A 26,713-nucleotide genomic window follows, 5' to 3' on the forward strand; every position below is an offset into this window, starting at 1 on the left:
ATGTCCCCATTGGAGGTGACCTAAAACAAAGGCCTCCTTTGCTTGAAAAACAGGTCAGAGTTTAGGAATGGAGACAGCTCTTCTGGCTGAAATCTATCTAGGGCACAGGTGTCTGGAGAGAAGCATATTAATCCTGCAAATTGGTAAATTCAAGGAAAGTCATTTGTGACATTTTGGAGGCGCCAAGGGGGATACCAGCATGCACATCCACGCACAAAGCAAATTTAAAAACGGTTTTCCATGAACACACAGACTTAAGAGAGCATGACAGACCAATTCACTGGGAATTATCAACTAGTTTCTCAAACAAGAATCTATTCCCAGTGTATCTGTCAACAAAGGTTGAATACTGTAGCAAAAACAAGGTTTTTATTGCTCTTGGAGTACAGAGGTGACCTGTCCAGAACTATGGACAGCACACACTGCAGTGGCCAAGGTTTCTGTTCAATTATCAATGCTAGCAGCCTCTGTTGGTCTCTTGTCACCTTCCTGATAGCGCAGAAGGGCACTTGACATGCCTCTGAGGCTGAGATGGGTTCCTCTATGGACCAATCAGGCATCTGAATGAGATACAGAAATAAGATTTGCAAATTGGGAGTGTTTGCAATAGGTAAAGGATTTCTTAGAAAAGTATGGGGCACTAGGGTGGGGGTGGAGTCAAGGAAGGGCAAAGGTCTCAGCATCTGACAAATGAAACCAGAAATGTCTACATTTTCATGGTCTTGTGCTAGGCGCAGGGAACAGGACACATATAAATTAATAAGAGACAAAAGAATAAGTAACACACTTGAAAAATCCCATATAAATGTCTACTTTGCTCCTTGTGACCTATGTGAATCCAAGAAGTCATTTAACTTCTTTGTTCCCCAGCTTCCTCGTCTGTAATGTGTGATTGGACCTCCCATCTTACTTAATTCAATAGAATGCCATGAGGTCACAAGATTCACTGGTTACAAAAATATTACAATGTACTTAACAAAGTCATTACTATAGTGGAAGTAATAATGGTATTTCTAGTTATTGAGCAGTTCTATCCACTGGACAATGTGCATATTTATTTCTTAAGCATGAAGAAGAATAAAATTCCTACTATGCACACAATATGAGAACCCCAAAATGAAGAATTTATCACGCTGTGAGTGGCAAAGTTAGCATTCAAATTCAGACCTGCTTAGCAGCAAAGAATTTTTTTTACTCTTGTCTCCTTCAAATCCAGTGGTTTCTCTTTGCATAATATGACATGGTTAGATTTTTAAGTTTGAGTCTGTATGAAGCAGGCTCTCTCTTATTTGTCTTTTTTCAAAGGGTGGAATGAAGATCCATTTAATCTGACTGCAAAGAGATTCAGGAACTCATAGGACCAGGCAGAGGCTCTGTGAGGTGGTTTGGAAACAATGTAAGCAAGTTGCTGAGACCAGTGGCTGATTGATACAAGAGTCATAGAATCAAACTGGAGGCAGAAAAAAAGAAAGGTGGAACTGGGCGTGGACCTGTAATCTCAGTGACTCTGGAGGCTGAGGCAGGAGGACTGCAAGTTTGAAATCAGCCACAGCAACTTAGCAAGACCCTGTCTCAAAATTAAAAATAAAAAGAACTGGAAATGTAGCTCAATGGTAAAATGTTCCTGGGTTAAACCCATAGTATTAAAAGGGGGAGGGGGAGGGGGAGGGGGAGGGAGAAATAAAGAGACAAGCAGAGCTGAAAGCATGACCCAAAACCACTTTAGTGAAAAGCCAGGAACTTCTCATGCATGAAGCAAGCTGTCAGTCTTTTCCTTGGCTTCCTCCTATGCCCCTGTGTACTACACTGATGCCCTGATTGTCTTTCTAATGTCTGCAAGTTCTTGCTCAAAGTAGAAGAAAAAGCCTCTTGGAAGGCAGCCCTGTCCTCAAGCCTTGGTAAAGTCTATCCTTCCTTTTTGCTTCTGTAAATTCCTCTTACTACAGTTGCAGTGGAGATGAATTGAATGCATATGAAAATGTAGAACACATGTACGTGCTCTATCAATCTAGCTCCCTATCTATCTTAGGAGGCCCTCAGAAAATAGGAAGAAATCGTTTCCTGGGTAAAGTAGATAGAATTCTCTCCCTGTCTCTGTCTCTCTCTCCACATACCCATATACATGCATGCCTCTGCACATATGAATAGATTATTGTTGTCAATGAGTAAACATTATCAAAGTCTATAGAATAAGATGTGGAAGTTCTTCACTTGTCACTTCACACATCCTGTCCCAGTGATCATCACTGTCATCTGTTATGTATTCTTCCAGGACTTTTTTTCCAATGCATTTAAATACACATCCACAGCATAGACATTTAATAATAAACCCATCAAGAGAATTGCACTATGCATTGCTATGAGACATGCAATGACAACTAAGGCAATTTTTTGGAGATTCTTTTTTTCAAGTCTCTAACATATAAATCTGTTCTTTTAAAACCGCTATCTGGCACTGCACAGTATAAATGCAACATAATGTTTTTAACTAATTTTTATTGATGGGCACTTTGGCTGTTTATAGCTATTTGTTATTACAACAGTGCTATAATGAAAGTCTTTATACATATATCACTGTGCACATGTGTATGTTTCTATAAGACAGATTCTTACAAGAGGAATTGCTGGGTCAATGTTTTATGAATTTTAAAATTTTGATAGATCTACTAAATTGCCATCTGTGGAGGCTCACCCAGTTTACAAGCCCATCATTGATGAATGAGAGGTCCGATCTTGCCACATCATTCATATGGATATTGCCACTCTGGGATGGGAAAATTAACTCATATTTTGTTTGGACTTGCATTTCCCTGATTGCTGATGAAGTCCAGCATGTTTTCATGTTATGGTCATTTAGGTTTCTCCTTCTGCAGGCTGTCTGTTCATGTGCTTTGACCATTTACTACTATGATATCTGTCTTTTCTTATTGGTTTGCATATGCTCTGCATATTTTCTGATTAGTTATTCTTCACTCTCCAATATGTATTAGAATCTTCTTCTAGTCTGTGCTTGTATTTTAATCTTGCTTTTGATGGCTTATAACTTCTATATTCTAGTCCTTTATTGCTTCTGAATTTTATGTAATGTTTAGAAAGCTACAAGATGATAAAATATCTTTCTGTACGTAATTCTAGTATTTTTTATAATTTTTTGGTTTTGATTACTTAATATATATGGAATTTATTTTTGGGTGCTGTGAGAGTTGTTACTTTAACTGAACTATTTTTTAAATCAGGAAGACAATTACCTAAAAAGTTCATCTTTTTGCCAACTAATTTGAATGCGATTTTATCAGATTACTAAATCCCAATGTATAGCATGCATACGTGGCTGGGGATTTTCCTATTTCCTTACATATATATTCCTGAAATAATTCTCTAACTTTTAATTACTCTAGATTTATGACTTGTTTTGGATAGGATAAAGTAAGTCCTCTCTCCCTCATGAATGCTGATTTTCTATTTCAAACTTTTTAGAGTGCTCTTCCTTATTTTCCCCTTCAAATGAATTTTAGAATTAGCTCACCAAAGGCCAGGTAAAACCCTCATGAAAATTTGGAAGGTGGTGGATTAATTTTAGGTGGTAATGTATTGAAGTTTGGGGAAAGTTTTAGTCTTCAGTTAAGAATCGTTCATATATATATATATATATATATATATATATATATATATATATATATATATGATTGGAGAGTCAGTTCTGTGCTGGGCACTGTTGAGGGCTATGCCAGAGACACTTTCTTGCATTCATTGCACTGTTCCTCTCCCTGGGTGCGCCCTGTAGACGAAGCTTTTCTTGCAATTGGCTGGAGAGGGAAAGAGAGACCTTCTGTATTTTTAGCAATGGAACCAGTACTGATGAGACTTAGCCCTTCTACAACATCCTGCATTTTCCAGGCCACTTTCTTCTCTTGCTCTGGTCTACTTGGAGATCATGTGTTTCAAAGGCATATTACAGGATGAAGGCAGGTGGCTTCCATCACAGCACACCTTGCACGAATAAGAAACTAACTTCTGTGTACATGTTTCTCTTTGGGGCAGGAGGTCTTCTCCTGTTAGAGCGACAAAGCTTATCTCATCTTAACTATTACAGCTTCTTTATAAATTGAAGTCTTCTCATTCAGAAAAGAATTTATATCTCCATTTATCATTTAAAAAAAATTTTTTGAAGTTTTAGACTTTTTGTCAGAAAGGTATGGCACATGTCTTATTCATAAACATTTATGGGAGGTACTACACTCTAGAGGTTACAAGCATGTGTTTTGGATCCAGGTCAACAGAGTCTAAATCCTGATTCCATCACTTACAGGCTGTGTGTGACCTCAGACAGACTGCTTAGCTTCTCTGAACCTTGTTTGTTTATCTGTAAAGAAGTCCCACTTTAAAAACCATTGTGAGAATTAAAGGTGTCATGTTTGGAACATGGTGTGTCCCTGGAGAGTGAAAGCTTCTATTATTATACTTTATCACTTCAAGAATATGATCATATTTTCACTTATATTTTCTAGTTAGTGATTTGAGAAAAGTTATTGATTTATGTCAGTTGATTTGGAATCCTACCAATACAAATAAATCATTACTTCTAATGTGTCTCCCCAAATTTTCTAGAAGGATGAACACATATTTTCTCAGTTTGGGTTTTAGGATTAGAGAATAAATTAGAAAGCTGTCATTTTGGTTTTTTTTCTCTAGCTCAGTTTACCTAAGTTAGAGGTTATTGGTTCCTAGATGATTTGACAGGACCTGCCTATCAATCTCCAGGCTTGATATCTTCTTCTCAGTTGTTGATACTTAGCTTTCTTGTCATTTATTTCCACTTTATTTGCCTACTTAGATTTTCTATATCATCATGACTCAAAATTGGCAATTTGTGTTTTCTAAGAACATAATATATTTCACCAAGACTTTCAAGTGTGTTGGCATAAAGTTGCACACAGCATTCTCATAAAATTTGTTTTATCTTCTGTGCTTCTATAGTTATGTCCCTAGCTCATTCCTGATGTGATTTTTAATCTCTCTTCTCTTCTCTCCCCTGTCTCTCTCTTTCTGCTTGAAGGAGTCTTTTTGTATTTCATTGATGGACTCCCTTTATCCCCCTCTGTTCCAATTCAATTCCTTCTTCTGCTTTCTTTACATTGTTTCATAATTCTTTCTCTGGCTTTTTAATTCAAATGCATCATTTGTTTATTTTCAATCTTTCTTGCTTCTTACAAAAAGCTGTGGCCTGTCTGACGGCAGCTTTTCCTACATCCCACGAGTTCGACATGCAGCTTTCCTGCTCCTGTTTATTTCTAAAGCGGTTTTCAGCCTGACTTTTTTTTTTTCCCATACCCAAGTGGAACTTAGAAGGTAGTTATTAAAAAAAAATCCCAATAGATTTGTTCCCCCTTCATTGTTAATTCTTAATAAGAAAGTAGCATGTATGATTTCTACCTTTGTGAATTTATTGAGATTTCATGCCCCTTTACTTAAGGGAGAAACAATGTGTCAATTTTGGAGCTAATTTAATCTGAATTTAAATAGAGGTTGTCCCACCTACCAGCTATGTGACCTTGGCCAAATCTCCTTCTTTCCTAGGGCTCAGTATTATCATCTGTTAAATGAGGTAACTTAAATCCTCATTATACAGCAGATGTAAGAATTAGGGATAACTTAGGTAAAGAACAAAACTGTGTAAAGGCTGGGGATATAGCTCAGTCGGTAGAGTGCTTGCCTTGCATGCACAAGGCCTTGTGTTTGATCACCAGCACCACAAAAAAAGTAAAAAACAAACAAACAAACAAACAAACAAAACTGTGTAGTGGCCAAGTAATGCACCAGCAATTGTGTAATTATTATTATTCATGTTATTATGAGTTATCTGATTATTAGCCCAGTTATACTTTAGGGAGTATAAATTTTGTTTCCACTAGTTCTCAGATCCCAGTTTTTGGTTTCTCTCTAGACTTCATTTTTTTTTTTTTTTTTTGCTTCAAAGCAAAATTTTAGAACATAACTTGTTGTGTTTCCTTCATTGGAAAATAATACATCAGACAATGTACATTTATGCACACGGAATCATTATATGTATTGCATAAATTTTTAAAAAATGCATTACATACCCCCACACACACTATATGCAATGCTCAGGCCCACGTTTAATATTTCATGATCAAGTGGACATTTTGGGTATATGATGTGGTTTGTTTCTTATTATAACCTCTAATAGATAGAATAATGTTCCCTAAGTGTTCATATCCTAATCCTCAAAAGACCCCAAAGACCCACATATTAAAGGCTTGGACTCCAGCCCATGGCTTGACTGGGAGGTGGCAGAGATAGGACCTAGTGGAAGGAAGTTAGGATATTTTGTCCTCTGTCCCTTTTGACCCCCCCCTTCTCTTCCATGAGGTGAGCAGCCTCCTCTGCCTCATAATCCCACATTCACACACAGGGTAGCCACAGGCCACGAGCAACAGGGACAAGGGACCATAAACTGAAACCTCTGAAATTATGAGAAAAAATAAACCTTTCTCCTTATAAGAGTATTTATCTCAGGCATTTTGTTATGGAAACAAAAACAAAAACAAAAAATAACAGACACATCTGCAAATTTGTAGCAAAAGAGACTTTGCAAATGTGACGGTCTAAAGAATTTTGAGACAGAAAGATTATCCTGGGTTATCTGTGTGGACCCAATATAACCCCCTGTGATCTTTATAAGAAAGAGACAAAAGGATCAAGGAATACAGGTAGTCTCTACCAGCTAAAAAAGGAAGCCGATTCTCCACTAAGGTCTCTAGCAGGAATGCAGTCATGCAAAGCCTAGATTCTAGGAATTCTGGCCTTTAGAATTGTAAAGAAATAAATTTGGGCTGTTTTGTGCCACTGAGTTTGTGGGGATGTCTGCAGAAAGGTTAGGACATGCACAGCTTTCTTAGGGAGCTGCTGCTCCCATTGCAGGATAAGGAAACAGGTTTGGAGAAGCAGAGTGATCAGTCATTATGGTGCTGGGAATGAAACTGAGAAGTTCAAATCTGTAAGTGTGTATGAGTGCATGTGAATGTGAATTGTGTGTGTGTGTGTGTGTGTGTGTGTGTGTGTGAGAGAGAGAGAGAGAGAGAGAGAGAGAGAGAGAGAGAGAGAGAGAGATCTTAACCTGGTCACACTGTAAGCTTGTGGTGATTTTCTTTTGCTTGGGGTGGAGAAGGATTATGGGTTAGCAGGAGAGGAAGGAGGGAGAGATAAAAGGCCTGGTGTGTGCGCAGTAAGACCCTTAGAGACAGAGTGGTAAAAACACAGGGACTCAGGAAGGCGAATGATCCTCTCTGAGTTTTGGAATATAAGCAATTCTCTCCCCCAAGCCACCTCGGGGCACAGGAAGATTTACGTGAAGGTCTGTTTAGTTGTTGGTTTCTGTTTTTGATTTTATTTTCATATGATGCCACATAATTATACAGCTCCTGCAGAACATTCTGTTGTCTGGGAGATTTTCTTACAGAGCGTAGGCTTACCGGAAACGAGCCAAAATCCACAAGAAATTATATTTATACATATGCCAAAATGCAAAACATAAAATAAGTACAAAGACAGAAACTGGGCACTTTAGCTGAAGGCAACAAATGTGTCACCCTGACACACCCCTCACATGATGAGTAACACTGGGACTGTGGAGACGGTGGCATCAAGCCTTGTTATGTTTCTACCCAGGAGCACTTTTTCCTTAATCCTCACAGCAGGACCTTCAGATGGTACTTCCATTCCAACATGGCCACGGAGGACCCTGAGGCCTGGGACTTCTAATCTTCTTGACTAAGGTCACATAGGACCTGGGAAAATCCAGGACATGGACTTGGGCCTTCTTACTCCAAATCCACTGTTCTCTCCACTGCAACACAAATGACTTTCTCAAATCTGTTTTTCAAAGGAGGAAATTGGGACACATATACACACATGCAAAAAAAAAAAAAATGGCATTGTGTACAAACCCTCCGTGCAGACAGCATTTTTATTTATTTGCTTATTCATCCATTTCTCAATGGTCTGTGGAACCAATAAAATGATTTAATGAGATCCACAGACTAGAAAATATTTTTTAAAAATAAGGAAGGGAATCAAATCCTAAACAAAAATAAGAACAGAGAAAAGGTAAGGGTAAGAACAGCTCAAGGAGCTAGACAGACTTGAACGCAGGTGAGCGTCAGCCTGCATACCCATCATCAAAGTAAGAGAGGAGAAGGCTGCTCAGAGCTGACCCTGACACGTGACACCATGAGAAATCTCACCTGGGGTCATCAGGGCCAGGACCAGCAGCTGACGCTCTCGATGGCATTAACCCCACTAACCAATGCCACCAGAGTCCTTCCCATGAAGTCTCCCTGGATTGTCCCCACATTAACCAAAATGAAGCTCAGTAGAGCTGTTCTCTGTGGTCTTGGTTTCCAGGCTTCACTTGAGGATACACTGCGTTCCCAGGAAAGCCATTTTGGAGGTTCTATATGCGAGGCTATTCTTTTGAAAAGGGGGAAGGAAACAGGAGTCCATGAGGACCTCTGGGCTAATGTATTCGCATATTTGATCTACTCTAAGAGCCACCCAAATGGTAAGAAACACTAGTATTTCATTTAACACGATGGAAGAAAAGAAAGAAATCATAGAAAAAAAAATTGAAAATAAGATACTCCTCATTTCAGAGATGTTAAAATGCAGAAAATATCGTACCCTACAATCAAAGAAATTTGTTTCCCCACCAAGGACCTTGTCAGAGCCTTTACTATCCCTTGGTGTCCTGGGAACTTGCAGGAGGCAGTTACTGAGCGCAGATTCTCCCACATGGGCCTCGACACTCAGCTTCTCTGTTTTTTATTTTTATTTTTTACTTAAAAAAAAAATCTCTGGGTATGTTACAAAACCATGGGAATTATACCTAGCTGAAGAAAAGGTGGACATTATGTGTTTCTCTTGATTCTTTGTGAATATTTCTTACATGTGAGCTTTGCCCAATGTTTCAACAGCAGAGAACACAAGTAGTAATATTTGATGAGAATCCAGCCTGAAAGTATTCAGTGTGAACTATTAGAGGGAAAGTCCACATCCTCTAATCAAAAGTCAGAAGGGGGACAGCCCAGGCACTAGCTTAAAAAGGCTTTTAGGCAGAAACCACCAAAGAATATTTGCCTGAAGAATGCTTTCCACCCTCTGCAACTGGATGTTGACTGTCAAAGTCAAAGCCGTCGCCCCCATTCCACCAGACCAGACTTTGACAAGGACAGAAATGGCTTCCAGTTAATTGTGGACATTAAATACCTGAATTCATCTCCTCCTAAAATCACATGAAAGGGACATTAAACAGGCTAATAAGGATGAGTTGAGACCACATATGCTCTTTGAGTTCATATTTTGAATATATTTTCATGAGAATTAGGTCCTAAACATACTTGGGATGTCCCCAGTTCCTAACTCAATTTTATTTGCTAACTTGTTTTGAGAACTTTGGGCCTCAGTTTCCTTCTCTAAGTCACTTGGGAGATATGGAAACTTTTAAAAAGTTGATGGAATTCTCTCCCTTACATAAGAATACGTGGGAAAATCTCTTAGCAGATGATATCAGGGAAAAGTGTAGACCCCCTGAAAACAAAACAGAAAATCAGAATTTCTTTTTCTGAAGAGGATGACTGTATAATCCACTATGTCTTGTTTGGGTATTTTTTTTTTTCTCTGTTTACTTTGGTTGCCAAGAAGCACAAAGTTAAATTTGTCTCATGTTGAGCAACTCTCTCATTTCAGACTCCTGAAACCATTTTCTCCCTTTCCTTTTCGCTCCTTACAAATGGCTCTGATCAGTCCTATCTTTATATTAACAGCTTTTTTAAAACCGTGCTGGATTTATGTGGATAAAATTAAGTTCTCTTGGCAGTGTGCACCGCAGACGTTGTAAACACACCCACACAAATGAAACCGACAAACTCGGTTGCTAGGTAACTTGTCAGGCTCTTCACAGAAGGTAATGCTTCTTCACCTACAAGATCTTTTCTAAATACTTCAGCTTAGTATCCAGTGACCTTCTCAACCTACTTCCAGTTGACCTGTTTCTGCCTACCATATTGGTACCTGTGCTCTGTGAACATCAGTCAGGACCAAGTGAGGCCCAGCCACCTGCTCACAGTACCCTCTTTGCACATGGTGGGCTAGGACTTGTGCTTGATGATTCGTGGCCCTCTTAGCATCTCCTTAAAGGTCGGGCACAGAGTGGGTGCAACAAACCTTAGGTGGAGGAATTCAACCCTTATAGTTTTGAAGAAGTCTTTAGGTCAATTAGTATGGAATGATAATACAGACACACAGGTGACTAGGGCATTGTCCCTGCTCCTGAGGAGTTCACAGTGGGGCAGTACCAGTGAGTCAACCAGGTAATGGGGCAACCACAATGGAGAGTCAGAGGAGTAGTGGAATAACCCTAGAGATTGGATGCTTTATCCATTTGGGGGGAACTTGGCTTGGTAAGGGGCTGATAATCAGGGCAGCTAGCAGAGGTCCAGTCTTTGGGAAGTGTCAGAATTTCATTGGGATAAGTTAGAATATAGGGCAAAATGTAAGCAGCCTCTTCTTTTAATAAGGCCCCCTGTGTAGAAATGAAAAATATATATATACATACATACATGTGTGTGTGTGTGTATATATATATAACAAAAATAAAACAAAGAGAAAAATTATTTCCATATATGTCCTAATCCCACTTGAGAAATGATGGTTATTGGTTCTTAGATTCAGGGTAGCTGCTCATCTCATGCTGACCCCATGGACTCCAGGGGGACTTGCTAAAGAAATGACAGAAGATGAAACAAGTGTCCAAGTTAAAGGTTCAGGGACATCTGAGTGGAGAGGGTATACACAGGAAGGGAAGAGGAGACACAGAAAGTAGTCAGAAAACAGAGGCTGAAGCTAAGAGGCTAACACAGGAAGAGGGATATAGTTGGAAATGCAGCTGGAAAGGGTAAATAGGAACCACTCCTTTGGCTCCATTATTTGAGCAACTTCATTTAACAGTTACTAATTGAGCACTTGCTATGTGCCAAACACTATTCTAGATACTGGAGATAAACTGGCAAGCCAGACATCAAATCCAGTAATTAAATAATTGAATGTGATGGTTTTCCACCTGTTAGACTAGTACTATGGTTTACTGAGGGCTTAATTAAGTATGACAGCTCATTCTTGCACAGGTTCACTTGATCTGCATAGTGGGGCTGTAGTCACTTCTGATGGTACATGAAAACACACATGCTCAAAGAAATTGAGTGAGTTGCCCAAGACCACATGACTAGATGTGTCCAGAGGCCAGCAACTGACATAAGATCTGTCTTGATTGGCACCAGAATCACTGGGTTTGAATAATTGACAGCCACCACTTACCAGCTGTGTGACCTTTGGCAAGTCACTGTGTTTGGTTTTCTTAACTGTAAGGTGAGAATCATAATAGCACCTCTCTTGCAGAATTGTTATGACAATTAAATGAGTTAATGTGCACAAAGCACTTACTATAGTCATGGCACATAAGAAGTGATTAGTAGGGCTGGGGTTGTGGCTCAGCGGTAGAGTGCTCACCTAGCATGTGCTAGGCGCTGGGTTCGATCCTCAGCACCACATGAAAATAAATAAGATAAAGGTATTGTGTCTAACTACAACTAAAAAAATATTTTAAAAAAGGAGTGCTTAGTAAGCTGCTAGCTGCTATTGTTTTTTTTTTTTTGGTACTAGGGATTAAACCTAGAGCTGTTGTTATTAAACAGAATTATTAAACCTGTCCCTATATTCAGAAAACTCTTTAAGTTTACAGAGTTTTCCACAAGTTGGGAAGGTCTCTTTGAGTAAGTAAGGATTTGCTTTGTTTTCCCTGCTTAATTCAATAACTTCCCACTTCTCCCTCAACCAACTCTCTCACAAGCACCTGCTAATAGCCTTCATTGTTTACAGTGCTTCTAACAAGTGTGGGTAACTTCTCATTTGCATCCTTAATAGACAATTTCCAAAAGCATATTAAAGCTGCAGTTGGTGTTTGGAGACCTGGGTTTCATTTCCTTTGTTGTCCAGTTTACCTGCATTGGATGGGTCTTAACAGCACACAACACACTCTGGCCCAAATCAACTCTTATTTAACACTTCCACAGACCTTCCATGGCAGAAAAGGTAAGAAAGTCCATTTCAGAGATCCAGAAACCAAAATGTTGAGGGCATGAGGTCCCTGAGCAAGTGATGGGTGACTGTCATTAGGATCATTCACTTGAGTTACTTTAGTGAATGAACATATATAGTGCTAACTTGATGCAGGATGCTGTTCCAAAGCACTTTAAATATTTATGTAAATCGTAATGTAAGCAATGTTTTTAGAGCTCATAACTACTCTATAGACAGGGACTATTATTCTGGTGTTTTTACAGATGAAGAAACTGAGGCCCAGAGCTAAGAGATGTCAAGTAACTTGTTCAAGGTCATACAATTAATAATGTGTTTCCCAGTTGTGTTTCGTAGACCTTGAGCATGTTGCTTAGCTTTAATTGAATAATAAATGTTAAGTATTTTGCACTGTTCATAGATATCATTATATTGAGGTAGTAGGTATTGAGGCAACTGAAGGTCAGGAGTCTTCAGTCCTGATGGGATTAAAATCTTAGCATTACCAAATCCAAGGTTCCCTATCGTGGGCTCTGGATGGAAGGTGGTGATAGTTTCCCATGTCAAAATCCATTAGTGCTTCGGCTGCTGCTGTTCCTGTTGTTATTTTCCATAGAAGAACACCCTCCCCACAAGGAGATGGAGAGGAAAATAACAATGATAAGGACCCAGCTGATTCTGTATGCAAGCCTGCAGATCCAAGTCCATGCATAATTTAGTCAACACTGCCCTGCAGTCACTTAGGCTGAGGAGAGACCGCCATAAATTCAGGTCCGCATAGGCTAATTTATTTCTTATTTATTTTACTGATACATATCTAGGACCTCCAGCGAGCTGCCCCAACACCTGCTTCAAGGCACCTGCAACCCTGAGCGTGACTGGGGCAGGAAAGGAGACCCTGTAATAAATACTAAACTCTGTGTATTAGAACCGTGCAAATTCGATCAGTTTTCTGGTAAACTGGGATAAAACCCACCTCCCTTTTCTGTGATAGATGGACTGCAGAGGTTGCTAAATCTCATATTCTGCTTTCCTACCACAATGACGAGAGCACTGGGAATCCTTCTCACACAAGCATACGATTGTTTTTCTGAGTCACAGAATGTCAAAGATAAGCAAATTTTCTAATGGGACGATATAACCAGAAAAGACATGAGAAGAACAGAATGCTGCTATTTTCTTGAGTGGTTACTGAGGACCAAACGCTTTCCTAAGTGATGTCTGGGGCGGAGGTAACTCTACTACACATAGGGAAAACAAGGTAAGTTGGAAGAAATGGGAGCCATAGTTGTGCAGTGATTTCTTTGCACAGACAGTTAAACTGTAGCCCAGAGAGAGAAAGCAAGTGGCCTGATTCTACTCAGCAAGTTTAGTTCCAATGTGCTCCCCCTTTTTTTGTTCTCCTGCTACTTTTAATATTCAGTTTAAGGGACTGGGCATGTAGCTCAGTAGTAGCATGTGCCTGGTTTGTCCAAGGCCCTGAGTTTCATCCCCAGGACTGTGAAAATGAGAAACAACAACGTCCTTATTTGAGTTCTTCCTGAGTCCCAAGCTATGACACAAGCTTTGAGTGTATTGTTTCCTAGGCACCAGCTATCTGCGATTACTCGTCCTCACCTATGGGGCACTAGGGCCACAGACACTGATGCTGGACTCAACCTGCTGAGTTCCTTCAGAATCTAGGTTCAAACCTGGGTTAAACCTATGGATTTGCTTGCGCACCACACCTGATGGTTCCTGTGTGAACACCTTCGCGATCCTTGCTTTTCTCTCCACTCAGCACTGCCCAGGGCTGCAGGAGGGCATGCAGAAGGGGCAGGAGACCTCACAAGGAAAATATTCTGACCCTGGATGAAACGGGGGCAGGGACTCTATTATTGCATGTATTAATCCATTATTTATTTTTCCTCTGTCATTCTTCTCTTCAACATTCTTCTCTTGCCTTTGACGTCTTGGGCTGAAGCAGAATAGAAATGAGAGGCCATTTCCCTGAAGGTCAGCCCAGGCTGGAGAGGCAGCAGTTCCTGACCATTTTCCCACCCATACCCCCTCGGCCTTGTGGGTTCCCACACCTGGGCCTTGGGGACAGATAGACTCACCCGCAGAACATGAAGATGGTGCTGGAGGTGGCATCGTAGGGCAAAGGAAGCGTCTGCTGCAGGCACAGCTGCTCACAGCCGCCGTTAAAGCCATCAGAGCAATCAATGCCTTTGGAGTGGTCGTAGCAGCCAGAGCCATCCTTCATGGGCCTGAGCTCCTCTGGGCACTGCTCAGAAAGAGGGCAATAGGGTGGTTATGGCACAGGAGGCGGCTGGCCCCAATACTCCCTCCTCCCACCTTCTGAGAGCCTCGTGTGTCAGACACCAAAAGAGACAGGTTTGAAGACTCATTTGGCCAATTTATAGCTAGGTGGCTTTGGAAAAAAAACCTTTACTTCTCTGAACCTCAGCCTTCCTGCCTGTAAAAGAGGATTTTTGTGACTATCTCCTTCATAGAGTGGTGAGAATGGAGGGAGATAGTGTCTGCAAAGTGTTTGGAAAGTTATGGATACTGTTGGGTTGTCTTCAGTCTTGTTCGGATTGCTATCACCTGATAGAGTCTGCTGCTAGCAAGGTCACTTGTGGAAGCCGTCAGATATAATTTAAAGAGACCCTAATAATATGAGCTTAAGTTCCAGCTTTTGTCCTTCTCACTGTGTGACCCTGGGCAAGTTACTACCCTCTATGATTCTCAATGTCCTCATCTACTTAATGGGCCTAACACAACTATAGATTTTTAGTGGGGCTTAAATGGTATCATGAGGGTGCGTAACTTACTTCAGAATTTGCGGCAAGGGTTGGTACTCACAAAATGAACGTGAGTTATCTTTCTGTCTTGAACTGGTCTCTTCTCCGCCCTTGTCCCTTGAACTCTAAAGGAATCCTGGGAACAACCAAAAGCCTCCTAACTAGCCTACAGGTCTCTAGCTTGGCCTCCTGAAATTTTCCTCCAAAGTGATATTTCTAAGTAGCATTCTTAGCTTAAATGGATATATGGATTTTTTTTTTTTTTAACTCAGATATTCCTTAAACTCATAATGGGGTTCCTCGACAGAAATGTTCAGATGCTTGCTCAGCCCTGTGCACATTCCTCCTCTGGTCTCTAAGCAAAAACCCCAAGAATTCCCACCTTCAGTGACCTCAGCTGTCACGTTCTCGTCAGTGTGTCTGGCACCTGCTAAGTGCTCTGGGAGTGGATGATCTGATACTGGGGACATCTGGCCCTTTATTTAGTTTTCCATCATTTGCTGAGGCTGAGCTCATCTTCTCCCGCGCAGTTGATGGAGAAGCAATAGGAGCACTCCTGCCTTCAGAAGAGTGAGGACCTAGGTTTTAATTTCATTCAACCTTCTGGCATTTCCTGTCCACGGAGATAAACACCTGGAGCCCAGCCCTCTTCATCCATCACTGGACATCACTGATTAAAATGCCCTCCCCCTGTCTCCGGTCCAGCCAGCTCCCTAGCCCCCTCCCCAAGCTCCCCTTCTGAATGACATCAATAAATACACACACACACACACACACAAAATTAATTTTCCAAAACCACCACAACAAAACATGAGGTCAGCCCTCTTGGAAATTAAATTTTGCCTAAGAAGAATTTGTAATTACGAATGCATAAGAGAGTTCTTGGAGACATTTGAGCATTTGAGACTGGCACCAGGAAGGGTGATGGAGAAAGTAGGTTATAAATGGCCTTTGTCAAGCTGCAGAAAGGTTATAAAACTGCTACGTTTTGTGCTTAAAAAGAAAAATCAATTTTCCATGTGAGTGAAGTGCTGTCCATATTAATACAAGCTCAGAGGAGTCCCCTGCTTGTCTCTGAACATTCTGTCAGACAGAAGGGCACCTGGTCATGGGGTCATTTGGAGCCATTTGCTGGCACTGGGGGCTGGGTTCTGTCTGTTTGCAGAGACTCAGGGATGGGGACTGGACCATCTCACTGGGAAACAAGAGAGACCTGGGGTGGGGTAGTAGTCCCAGTTCTTTCCATCTGCCACTGATTCCCAACCACCTTGGTTTTTCAAATCTGTGCTCACTGCAACCCGAGCATTATCTAAGCACATGACCTGTTTTACTCATTCAGTCCTTATACAAATAAATGAGCCAGTGAAGTAGACAGATAATGACTCCCCAAGATGCTTCCCTGTCTTAAGCCCTGGAACCTGGAAGCTGTGAATACGTCTGTCTGTGGTAAAGGTTTTGAGATGTGATTAAGCTAAAGCTCAGGAGGAGAGTCTCCTGTATTTTACTGGCTGACCTAAATGCTATCATGAATGTCTTTATAAGAGAAGCAGAACAAGATTACCCACATAGAGGGGAAGACAATGTGCACTTGAAGCAGAGATTGGCATGCCCGTGGCCATGAACCATAACTGCTGTAAGAAGCAAGGCTTAGATTCTGCTGTAGGGGCCCTAGGACCTGCCGACACCTTGATGTAGGACTCCTGGCCTCCAGAACCGTGGGAGAATACATTTCTGTTGTCTTAAGCCATCCAGTTTGTGGCGATTTGCTACAATAGCTGGAGGAAATAAATACAGCAGGTCCTGTCATTGTTCTCATTGGACAGATGAGGAAACTGAAGAGGGACTCACACACAGAGGGTGGCAGGGCAGGGCCTGGAAGGCTTGCCAGTCTGCAGCTCTTTACTGCCTCCTGGGCAAGTCACTTCACCCCCTGTTGCTTACTAAGCATATCAGTCTTAGAGAGCAGGGCAAGGCAGGTCTTGGAGCTGATCTGACCCCCATGCTTTAACACTGAGGGTCAGAGAGCAGCAGCACATCACACAGAGTCCCTTAGCACAGGAGTGGAGGACACAGAGGCCGGCTCCCCTTGTCTCAGCTCAGGGCTCTCCATGCTACTCACTTTCCTTTAGGTTAAAGCATTTGACTGATGAAGACAAACTTGCAGAGCCTCCGTCTCTTTCCCCAAGATGATTTATAGTTGAGGAACTGAGGTTCAGAAAGGGGAAGGAACTTGATTAATATCACACAGCAGAATAAAGGCAGAGCTAGAATTATACCTAAATTTGATCATGAACATGGGAGAGACTTTCTGAGTAAGTGGAGCAGATGTATCAGTGACCCCCATAGGATCCTCCCTTCGTCTGCTAAGGGCTTCATGCCCATGTCTTAGAGGGCAAGGGGGGCAGATGAGGTCCCCCTTTGCCACTATTTATTATGTGTACATTGTTTCAATTATTCCATTGCTCATCTTCTGTCTTCTCCACCAAAATGTAATATTTGTCATAGGATAGGCTACCTTGGGTTTGTCCTCAGCTGGCACAATAGTAGGTACTTGCTATTTGTTGGATGAAACTGCAGAGTGCCAGACAGGAAGTTCAGGGTATCTATGGATTCATGAAGGGTCCGCAGTAAAAGAAGGGAATCAGAGGAGAGAGGAGGGAGGGGAGGAAAAAGGTAGGTACTGAAGAATGAAATGGACCAAATCGTGTTGTGTGTATGTATGAATATACAACTGCAAATCCCACAAACCTGTATAATTATGTACCTATGAATAATGGGTCTGAATTCAAACTGAATTATTAATTATTCAAACCGAATTCAAACTATTACAAGCTGTGTGACCTTTGGTCCATGACTTAAACTCTCCTATCTTTATATGATTGCTGTGTGGGGGTAAATGTGTCATAGCTAGCTGCAAAGAATGTCCCCAACGATTCCTGGTCACACTCTTGTATAGGCCCCATCCCTCATGGTACTGTACCAGGGTTGGTCTATGAGACCGATAACTGATGGTAGGAGAGATGGTAAGTGGTTTTATAGTGGGAAACTGAGGCCTGCAGGTAACAATCAGAGAAACCGGGCCTGTCAAAGACACAGGTGCAGGCTTGGAGGTGAATTCTCCATCCCATTCAAGCCTGCTGGGATGACTGCAGCCCCAGCTTACATCCTGATTGCCACCTTGCCAACAGCTAAGTTACTCTGACTCTCCAGAACTGCATAATGTAATAAATACTTTGTTTGTTTGTTTTAGGATGCTTGATTTAGGATAATCTGTCACATAGCAATGAATAATAATGTGAGACAAATGTTATCAAGTACCTAACCTAGTGATCAGCAAAGGGTGGCTACAGTTCTGAGTTTGTAAGGAGCTTAGGATCTAGCTTAAGAGGTAAGAAGTGCACACATTCGGCAGACAAGAACTAGTTTCTAGAGCAAATATTATAAAATATGGTTCAATTTGGCTGGGAAAAGGAAGATTCTGGAAATGTGAGTGAATGGGGAATATCAGAGTGAGGAAATGTTAGTCATGGAAGCCTTCCTGGAAGAGATGTGATGGGAGAAGGGAGATGTCTAGGGTATTGACATCTCCAGAGGCGAGGCCTGAGGTCTCGCTCAGGCACCACCACTCATTTGCCCTGTGACCTTGGACAATCCATGAACCTATTTGGGCTCCAGTTTCCTTTATCTATGTGGGGACACAGCTTGGAGATGACAATGTGGGCAGTGAAGTCAGGACTGAATTCCACTGCAGGCTTCCTGGCTGAGCATCTGGGAAGGCTGGTTCACCTAGAAGAGAGCCCCCCAGGTTCTCATCTCCAAAATGGGAATACAGTGCCTCTCCCAGAGGCATTCTGGAGACTCTGTGAGATAACACTTTTGCACACCACAGGCACTTAATAAATGAGGATAAATTAACAAATAACAAATAAATGAACCAAACCTTCCCAGAGAAACTTAATGGAAACCACTAGTTGATGATTTTTCTTTCTTATCTTCCCAAGTCCTTTATTGCACCATTTAGCAAATACTTACTGCACACCTACTCAGTGCCGAGCAAATGTTTTAGTTGGTATAAGGGTTGTTGTAAACAAGACAGCCAAGAAACTGCTCTCGTGGAGCTTAAACTCCAGAGAACAAATGATTAATAATAAAACAAGTAAAATGATTATTTCATAGAATAAAACAGTACTATGAAGAAAGAATGAAGTATAAGGTGATAAAAGGTTAATAGGGATGAGGCGAGGGAAGCATAAACATAGTGTAGAAATAGGAAAGGCAGACTTTATTTCCACTTTATTCTTCTTTTTTCAAAAGTAGATTTCCTTACGGTACTTCTTTGTCTTTCTGTATAGATTTTAGAAAAATATTTTCTATGTTGGTAAAAATCATGTGAGGTTTTGATAAGAATTGTCTTAAGCTCTTATGTCAATATGAGAAATATGGGTATCTTTATGATGTTTGTCTTCCAATTCATGAATATATTATGTTTTTCCATTTATTTAGATTTTGTTTGGTTTCTTTCATTGGCATTTAATTTCAGCATACATGTTTTGTTAGATTCCTATTTAAGTATTTCATTGTGTTCTAGGGATTGCAAATGGCACTGAATTTTAAATTTCAGTGTCTACATGTTCATTGCTAGGCTATAAGAATTATATATAATTATATAGAATAAATTATATTCTATAATTGTACCCTTGTATCCCGAGACCTTGCTGAACTCTTTCATTTCTTTTGGAATTTTTTCCAAGGTCTCTTGAGATTTTAAATGTAAACAAGTATGTGATCTATTTAATTTACTCCTTTCTAATTTGAACCTTTTACTTCCTTTTTCTTGTGTTATTGCATTGGCTAAGAAATTTACCATTGTGTTCAACAATAATAATTATTCCTGATCTTTGAGAGAAAGCATTGAATCTGTTATAATAAGTATGTTAGTTGTAGGGTTTTTTTATTTTTATTTATTTTAAATATTTTTTTAGTTGTCAATGGACTTTATATTGCTTATTAATATTCCATGCTGAGAATCAAACCCAGTGCCTCACACATTCAAGGCAAGCACTCTACCACTGAGCCAACAACCCCAGCCCCAGGGTTTTTATTGATGTTCTTTATCAATATGTGTAAGTTCTACTCTATTCCTATTTTTCTAGAAGTTTTTTTTTTTTTTTAAGTAATTTTGGTTGTTGAATTTTGTTTATCAGTTGGTCTGATTCCATGATTTTTTTTTCTTGTTTTGCCCATAAATATATTGACAGATATTTCAAATTTTGGTCAAGTAGCTTGTCCCTGGAATAAAATCAAGCCATGGTAGTCAGTTCTTTTTTATGTCTTTTTAAATTCTGTTTGCAAATATTTTGTTAAGGATTTTTGCAACCATATACCTGAGGGTTATTGGTCTTACTCTCTCATTTTCTGGTTTTTCACTGGGTTTGTCTTGTTTGGTATCAATGTAATGCTATTACCTGAAAATCAATTGGGAAGTAGTCTCTCTTCTTCAGTTTTGGGGAAAATCATTTTTAGAATTTGTGTTAATTTTTCTTTAAACACATGGTATACTTTTCCAGTAAAACTATTCAGGCTGAGATTTGGAGGTGTGGGAATATAAAAGTTACAAATTCAATTTTCTTATTGGATTTGTTTAAATTATCTATTTCATACTCGTGAGGTTTTTAAGAAACTGGTCCACTTTATCTAAATTATTAAATCTATTTGTGAAAAGTTATATACAGTATTCTCTTATTTTCTTTTTTTAAAATATTTTTTAACCTTCATTTATTTATTTCTATGTGATGCTGAGGATCGAACCCAGTGCCTCACACGTGGTAGGCAAACGCTCTACGATTGAGCCACAACCCCAGCCCTCTTATTTCCTTTTGACATCTTCAGGGGCTGTAGTGATATCAACTGTTTGATTTCAGATATTTTTAAATGGTGTTTTCTCCCTTTTATAGATATAAGACTTCCTAGATTTTTTTTCATTTTTATTGATATTATCAAAGAATCAGAATCTTGTGGGGTCTTTTTGAGTCTTTAAAATTTATAATTATTAACTCATATTAATGTGCCGATTAATAGGTTTTCCTGTGACATTTCCATATCTGTATGTATTATGCTTTGTTAGACTCCACCCTCCCATATCCTGTCTTGACCACCCTTTTCTCTCACTTCCTTTTGGTTTTCTTCCACTTCCCAATTAGTTCCTCTTCTACTTTAAAGTGCTCTTTTTTGCTTATTTCTATATTGAGAGAAAACATGCAGTTCAGGGCTCAGCTTATTTCCCTTAACTTTTATTTTCCTGCAAATGACAAAATTTCATTCTTCTTCATGACTGAAAAATACTCCATTGTTTATATAGATCATATTTCTTGATTCATTTATCTGTTGACCAAAAGAATCAGCTTTTGTTTCAGTAATTTTTATGAATTATTTTTCTATTTTTAATCACATTGATTTCCATACTTTCTTTGCTTCTTTGAATATATTTTTCTCTCCCTACTCTTGGTTCTTAAGAACTTAAATTATTGATTTTAGACTTCCTCTTTATTAATGTATGCATTTAGGAGACCACACTTCCTTTACAAATATGAAGCTGTAGAAACAGTGCCAGAAAAGGATGAATTAATGTGTGTATCACACATTATATATTTATTTATTTTTTCATTCAGTTCAGTTTTTTACTTCTCTTGACACTTTATCTTTAACTCTTGGGTTCTTTAGAATGCTGTTGTTTAGTTTTCAAAAACTTAAAAGAGGATTTTTCTGTTATCTCTGTTTTGGACTGAGGATTTCTGTCTCCACACTATTTATATGTTGAAATCTCACCCTCAAAATGGTATATTATTTTCATTGGGGACTTTTAGGAGGTGGTTAGATCATGGGGTGGAGCCCTCATGAATTGGATTAGTGTCCTTAGAAGGAAGGGAAGCTCCATCTCTATCCATGACATATAAAAAGACACAGGAAGAAGAAAATTTGTGGAGAGCGACATCACTAGAGAATCGAATCAACTAGAAATTGATCTCAGAATTCTGGACTCTGGGAGTATGAGAGAAAAATGTCTATTATTTAAGCTACCTAGTCTATGGTATTTTGATAGACCTGACAAAGACCCTCTCTGGTCTTGTTTTCTTATTAGAGCCTGTTGTGAATCTTGAGGGGTCTTTTTTGGGTCTTTAAAATTTGTATTAACTCATATTAATTGTGCCAATTAATAGTTTTCCCTGTGACATTTCCATTTCTGTATATATTATGCTTTGTTAGACTCCACTCTCCCATATCCTGTCTTGACCACCCTAATACCATTCATGAGGGCTCCACCCCATAAACATACTTTGTATGACATGAATTCTTTCAATGTAGTGAAACCTTTATTGTAGCCCCAGATATCATTTTTCTTGCTATGTGTTCTGCAGACTCTAGCAATAATATGTAGTCTATTATTGTGCATAGTATTCTATAAAAGTTAACTATATCTCTTGAATAACCATATTGTTGAGTTCTATAATGTTACAAATTGTCCATCTAGTTGTTTTATTAAATGTGAGGAAGAGAAACTAAAGTATTTAACCATAATTATGGATTTGTATATTTTTATTATCCGTCCCATTAGTTCACACATTTTTCACACATTTTTCTCCATTGTTTGATGCATAAATATTTATAATTATAATATCTTCTTGGTGGATGACATCTTTTTTTACTACATTTTGTTCCTCCCTAGTAATTTCATTTAAGGGTTACTTTATCTAATAATAATGTAGTGACTCCTGCCTTTGTTTCATTTACATTATATGTAGTTTTTTATATCAATTTACCAATCTATATTATTATATGTGAAGAGAATTTCTTGTAGACAAAATATAATTTGGCCATACTTTTTAATCTAGTCTTCTTTTATTATTCCATGTGTGCTTTGATCAATTTCATTTCATAAGATAAGTGATACATTAATGCTTATATATGCCATTTTTATATTGTCTTCTTGTTTCTAGTTTTCATTCTGTTTTCTTTTCCTTGCTTTTCTTGCAGCCTGCCTACACATTTGTTAGATTTCCAATTTGATGTATCTGTATTTTTCAGTGTATTTCTTTGCATAGTTTTTAATGTATATAAGATGCTCCAGTCTATTAATCATTTTTCCAGTTGAAGTGATGTACAGTATCTATACCTCCCTTTATGCTTTATGTTTCTATCTTTTCTTCCATGTGATACAATTTTCTTCATTATTCCTCTACATGCATTTATGACCACATCTGACACTGCTATCATTTATTTTTGCTTTAACCATCAACTGTAATGTAGAAAAATCAGGAGGGTAAGAAGGGTTTATTTATATACCCATATTTTTGCAATATTCTTCCTTCCTTCTCAGTGTTCTAAGATTTCTTATTTTATAATTTTCTTTCTGTTTAGAGAACTTCCTATAAACATTCATTTAGAGAAAGAGTACTAGATATAAATTCTCTCAGTGTTTTTTCTATCTGATAATATCTTGATTTCATTTCCATTCCTAAAGGATATTTTCATTGAACATAAGATTCTTACTCAGCACTTGAAATATGTGCTACTTTTTCCTGGTCTCTCTGGTTTCTTGTAAGAATTCTTCTGTCATTAAATTTGTATTTTTTTCTATAGATAAGATATAATTTCAACATTTTTTTTCCTTGAAGAAATAAAGAAAATTGACTATTAAGTTTTGGTGTAAATTTCTTTGTTTTTATTCTGTCTGGAATTTGCTCAGCTTCTTGAGTCTCCAGATTTTCGAAATTTGATGAGTTTTCAGTTATTATTTCTTTGAGCACCATTCTTTTCTTCTGAGACTCCAATGACAAAAATGTTTTTATTTATTTATTTATTTATTTATTTATTTATTTTTTAACCAGTTTGACAGACCCTTGGGAAGGTATTCACTTTCCTTTTCAATTTACTTTTTCTCTGATATTCAGAATGGGTAATTTTGCTTATTCTTTTTTAAAGTTTAATGATTATATGTCCTCTGCAATCTGCTGTTGAATCTATCAACAGAATTTCTATCTCATTTACCGTACTTTTCAATTCTAGGATTTCCATTTGGTTCCCCTTTATAACTTCTATTTCTTTGCTGAGGCTTTCTGTTTTTTTTTCGTTTGTTTCAAGAGTGCTCATGATTGTTTGTTGAAGCATTTTTAAATGATGGGTATTTTTTAATATCTTTGTCAGAGAATTCTATTATCTTTCATTTTGGTGTTGGAATCTATTGGTTGTCTTTTTCACTGATTTTGAGATTGTCCTGGTTCTTGGTATGACAAATGATTATCAATGGAAAGGTGGACATTTGGGGTATTATGTTATTATGTTTTAACTTTGGATTTGTTTAAACTTTGTTTCATCTGGTTTCCTCTGACACTGGTCCAGCAGGAGAAGGTGGTTTGTCTCTGGCAAAAGCAGACAGAAGCCCAGGTTCTCCACTAAGCTCCCACTGCCGCCCAGAGGGAAAGCCCCTCTGTGCTGCTGGATGGGGGTGGGAATCTGCTCCCCATATGACTTCAGTGATAGTTTCCTGGATGGCAGTGGTACATATGCCTTGTTACCGTCCCCCACTTGAACTCCACTAACACCACACAGATGGGAGATGGCCTCATTATTGCTGGTCAGTGGTGACTGTCCTCATTTCCTACCAATGGCAGCAAGAAGAAGGGGAAATGGACCTCCTCATTGTAGGTTCGGGGTGGAAGTCATGTGGTTGCCACTGACATTCAGTAGCTCCGGGGTTGGAGGTTCTCCTTACTCTTGATGGAAATTAAAATTTAGACTCTCCACTTGACTTTTGCTGGCATGGCTGGGAGCAGGTCCACATTTGTTTCTTCCTGTGGGATCTGTCTGGAGCACAGCAGTTACTGTCTAAAATTTTGCCTTATGAGGATGCCCTTTTCCCTGATACCTTGGCTAGAGAAAGCAGAGAAAGTATGCTTTGGGGATTTTTTTTTTCTCATGCCTATTGGCATTTCTGAGCTTCTGGCTCCTTCAGTTCCAAATCCAAGACATATAAGGCAAAGAGAAAGCTTAGTGCACGGACTACCTTGTCTTTCCTTGGGTCCCAATGTCCCTAGTGGGTCTGCTTTCTCTTCACCTTTCAAAACTGTATGTTTGTGTCATAGATAATGTGCAGGAGTTTGGGTTGTGTTTAGCCAGAGGAAGAGAAGAAAGATGTCTACTCCCCCGTAGGCTGTTTTTGCACAGCCCTAAAGCTAAGAATGACTTTTACATTTTTTAAAAAAGGAAACAACACGAGACCAAAAAAAAAAAAAAAAGACCCATGTGACTTGCAAAGCCTGAAATGTTTACTATATAGTCCTTTATACAAAAAAGCTGCTGACCCACGGCTCCAGCCCCAGGAAGGCATCTAGAGTTTATTCTAAGTGCAACTGGAGGGCTTTGGAGGGCTGTAGGCACAGGAATGAAGTGATTTGATTTGCTACTTTGACGAGATTACCGAAGTTACTGAATTCAATTATCTCTAAGCATTTTCTTAGAGCTCATAAAAGGAGCCCAGAGAGGCAGCTCTGTGAGACTGGGAGTGGGCAAGAGAAAGAGGGTGGGTCTGTCTAACAAGGATCCCATCCATTGGAAGGCTGCTCCTTTGCCGGGAGGCTTCTCAGTATGTAGGTGAGACAGCCAGGTCTAATCCAGGTCAGCTGGGATCCAGAGTATTAGAGCCCAGTTCTGCTCCATTTCAGAGGATACACAGGAAGACTCTGGGACTAAGTCTTAAGTCCTGGCAGTTCTAGTGTGGAGAAAGAGGAGGGGGCTGGGGCGCGCTCCCAGCTGTTCCACCCCAGTCTGGCCCCACCCTGCTCCCCTCAGCCTCCTCCTCTATCCCTGGCACCCACTCTTGCTGTTTCCAGGCCCAATTCTTCATCATCACCAAGCCATTTGTTTCTGTTTATAATTATTCATTTTAATGTTCATTAATTATGGAATGCAAATTGCTCCGAGTGCAAAATTTGTAATGAGCTGTTCTGCCACCCCACCCCCAGGTCTAGAAGGTGGGCTGGCTGCTTCAAACAAGAGAAGGGAAAACAACAACTTATAAATCAGAAACCTTCTCCTGGGGCTGGAGTGAATCAGAAGGTAAGTCAGGCTGAGGGATTTCTTTGTGGTGCCAGAGGAGGAGTCCTGTCCTTCCTGGGTCCCAGGAGACCTCAGTGTGGCATCTTCTTTCCTTTTTGCAACCCCCAGAAGCAGGGTGCAGTAATGGAAAGAGTTCTAGCTGGGACCAAGCCTCATACTGACCTTGAACAAGGCACATGGCCACACTGAACCTCAGTTTCTTCATCTAGAAGGCAAAGAAATGAGGAAATCACTCTCACAGTGGATGTGACAGGCAACTCAGGTGCCGAAGATAGTATGTCAGTTCCCAGATGGCCCTAGATAAGTGCTGGGAAGAGCTCTCTGAGAGCCGAGTTCCAGTTCTGCTTGGACTTGTTGTCTAACTGGCTAGGTGTCTTCAGGATAGCACATGGAACCCTCTGAGTCTGTTTCCACCACTATGAACTGAAGACATGAGACAACAGGAAGTTGGAAAAGCTTTGCAGTGCTTGATTTTTGTTCAAGCCAACTATGAACTATGAAAAGGGGGAGAACCACTCTAAAGTATTTGAGAGAAAAATGGAAAATTCCCTTGGAATTGACTGAACATGTTTTAAGATTTCATAAGGATGCTTCTGACCTATGGGAAAAGCTTGTTGTCCTCTAAGGGCTCAGCTAAGATTTGATTTCTTTGAGTTCCTTCACTT

At 39.6% G+C, this 26,713-nt stretch overlaps 1 protein-coding gene across 5 annotated transcripts in view; it reads right to left on the bottom strand.

Moving 5' to 3' along the window:
• Positions 1–26,713, bottom strand: part of Astn2 (astrotactin 2) — an 848,095-nt gene that overhangs the window by 305,253 nt on the left and 516,129 nt on the right. For all 5 annotated transcript variants that reach the window (XM_046451532.2, XM_046451529.2, XM_046451531.2 and 2 more), the window contains one exon: positions 14,250–14,416. In XM_046451532.2, the coding sequence (XP_046307488.1) occupies positions 14,250–14,416 (167 nt within the window). The remainder of the gene's footprint in view (positions 1–14,249; positions 14,417–26,713) is intronic.

The sequence above is a fragment of the Marmota monax genome, unplaced genomic scaffold (genome assembly GCF_021218885.2).
Source record: "Marmota monax isolate L192 unplaced genomic scaffold, Marmota_monax_Labrador192_F-V1.1 WCK01_AAM20220418_F8-fsc00020, whole genome shotgun sequence".
Taxonomy (NCBI): Eukaryota; Metazoa; Chordata; class Mammalia; order Rodentia; family Sciuridae; genus Marmota; species Marmota monax.